Raw genomic sequence first — 2,668 nt, 5'->3', positions numbered from 1 at the left:
CCCCCCCCCCTTTCCCTGTCCTTACTCACTGACCTTTCTACAACCATCCTGGCCTCATTTTGTATTTGTATTGCAACAAATAACTCCTTCCTCCATCCCAACGCTGTCCTACGGCTCCTGCAGTTTCTTCTACTCTGTTTTCTGTCCTTACTTTATTAAAAAAAAAAAGGGGGTAGGTTTATAAACATAACGGACAAACTCGCACAGCATTAAAGGGTTTGCAATGTATTCCGCTCCCATTTTGATTCGTCTGCTCCCAAACTGGGGCTCCAAGCACTGCAGACAACTGTACCTCCACCAGACAAAGGCAGAGCACTAGAGACACAGCTCTTTACTAGAGAGACGATTAAACCCTCGGCTGGTACAACCCTCCTGCCCGCGCTGCTCAGTGCTGCTAGAAAGCAGTCAAGGGTTTCATTTAAAAATGAACACTCTGGAGAAGAAATGAAAATTGCACCCTTAGCCAAGCCATAAAGGGGAAGCGAAGGAAGGATCCCTCCTTTTCTTTTCCAAAAGGCAAATTTGCAGTTTCATCCCCAAATCCTTCGAGCTGCAGAAATGAGAGAGGCTCTGCCAGCTCAACCAACCACCTGAGTAACTTTTTCCAGCCTAACTTCGAACTGTAACGACTCGCTCTATCAAACTGCCAAATCGACAGCGCTCTCGTTTCTTTCTGTGAATCCAGCTGTCATTTTTCCCAAATGCCTTCACAGTCCCAACTCTCCCGATGCCAAAAAAAACCCAACCAACCCTTTTCACAGATATACATAATTTTGCAAAACACATATGCTCTATGTATGGCACATGAAGTCAATTAACAAGTTTACTCACTGAATTAAAGGATGACACACAGCAGTGTAACAAAAACCTCTTGCAGACAGCAAACACATTAACCTTCTCCTCCCTACGAGGCGATACTCTCACAAGGAGCGCTCAGGAGTTTTGAAGTCTAAGTGCATTTTGAGTACCCCAGAAGATCTTTCATGCTTATCTCCACGGCATCTTTTATTCCATAATCCCCATGGTGTTTCTGATCACCAGCACACAGAATTATACTTAAAACGCGTTCACTTTGCAAGTCAGCAAGGACAAAACACGCACCAGGGAAAATACATTCCTCCCTAAAAGAAAAAAAAAGAAAGAAAACAGGAAAAAAGACCAAGCACAAGATAAAAGCACATACCTTTTAACTGGTCGGCTACCACGCTCTGACCAACTCGCTCGATCACCTTTCCATCCTCCATTTCATAACGATCGTCCAAATATTTTGCAGTAGCTTCCGAAATATGGACTTTTCCAGCCACCCCCAGCTGCTCCATCAGATTGGCTAAATTGACATCATTGGACCACACATCGAACTTGAATCTCCTCATTCCCAAAATGCCACACAGGACTGTCCCGGTATGAACACCGACTCTCATGTTCACCATTTCTTTTTTCTCTTGGCAAAACTGCTCGATGGCTTTAATCATCCCCAAGCCCATCTCGATGCAGCAGTAAGCGTGATCTGCCCGCGGCTCCGGGCAGCCAGCTACGCAGTAGTAACAGTCCCCCAAAGTGCTTATCTTCTCACATTTAGTGTCCTCACACAGACGGTCAAAACGTCCAAAGAGGTCATTCAGGAGTCCCACAAGAGCATGAGCAGATTTATTTGCACTCATTTTGGTAAAGCCAACAATATCTGCGAACAAAATGCTCACTTGCTCTATTTGCTGCATTTTAAAGGGACGGAATATAATGGGGGTTTTCTGTATGGAGGGCTTCTTCTTCCTGTTTTTGGGGCTTGAGGTGGAATGACGTTTGATGGAGTTTTCACTTTCATCATCCCCCTGCTTCATTAAGTCATCGGCTATTATTCTTGGCATAACAGAGTGAATCATCCTTTCTTTCAGGGCTTTTTCCACTTCCAAGTCTTTTCCATGCATGATGGATTGCCCCACTTTCAGGAATGTGCTTCTCGATCTGACTTCGGACATGATAAATAAATGAATACCGATGGCGTGGATGCAGACGTGCAGGAAGGCTTTACTCAACAGCTCCCAGTAAACTGCACCAGCTCCGAGAGGGGTAAAACAGGTCTCGTCACGGAAGTGATAACCGAAGGTCTCGAAGAGGACCGAGTACGACAGTCCCAGAAACAAGCTTAAATACAAGGGTAAGTGCATCACCGTGTAAAGCAACAAGAGCACTTCAATACACATAGAAAAACTGCCGACTTGAGAAAGACAAGTGTCTGTGGGATCTGCCGGGGGAGTCCGATTGGACATGTCACCACTTCCTGAGATAGGTTTGAGAGCCTGGAACTGCGGAGCCAGAGTCAAAGCAAAAACCAGGAGGGTGAGTATCAGCGAAGTCCATACGTAATGGCGGGCGTACGTCTTGGTGAAAGTGAACACAAAAAAGGCGACACAGACCAAGAGGAAGCACAGAGCCGGCACCATGAAAACAAGCTGCTTCTCTCTCATGTGGATGCCAAAGTAGATGGCCCAGAGAAGGCAGGCCACGCCGATGTAGAAGAGGGCATAGCGAAACCTGCGCTGGGTCTGTGGGAAGCACCTCTCCATGCAAGCCTCCTCCAGGTTGTTGGAGTCAAACTTGGGGTTCCACCACTTGGAAGAAGCCCTTTCAAAGAGCTGAGGCAGCTTCTTCTGCCGACGGAGGCCGGAGC

General features: G+C 46.6%; 1 protein-coding gene across 1 annotated transcript; it reads right to left on the bottom strand.

Moving 5' to 3' along the window:
• Nucleotides 1-1,121: 1,121 nt before the first annotated feature.
• On the bottom strand, nt 1,122-2,663 carry LOC104524258 (adenylate cyclase type 9; the record flags this gene model as incomplete). Its single annotated transcript, XM_010167072.1, has 1 exon — nt 1,122-2,663. A coding segment is annotated over one exon (1,542 nt), but the record flags the coding sequence as incomplete, so codon positions are not given.
• Between the last annotated feature and the right edge of the window lie 5 nt (nt 2,664-2,668).

This window comes from Antrostomus carolinensis, unplaced genomic scaffold (assembly GCF_000700745.2).
Source record: "Antrostomus carolinensis isolate BGI_N321 unplaced genomic scaffold, ASM70074v2 scaffold2514, whole genome shotgun sequence".
NCBI lineage: Eukaryota > Metazoa > Chordata > Aves > Caprimulgiformes > Caprimulgidae > Antrostomus > Antrostomus carolinensis.
The sequence above is the reverse complement of the archived record's forward strand: the minus strand, read 5'-3'. Positions and strand labels throughout refer to the sequence as shown.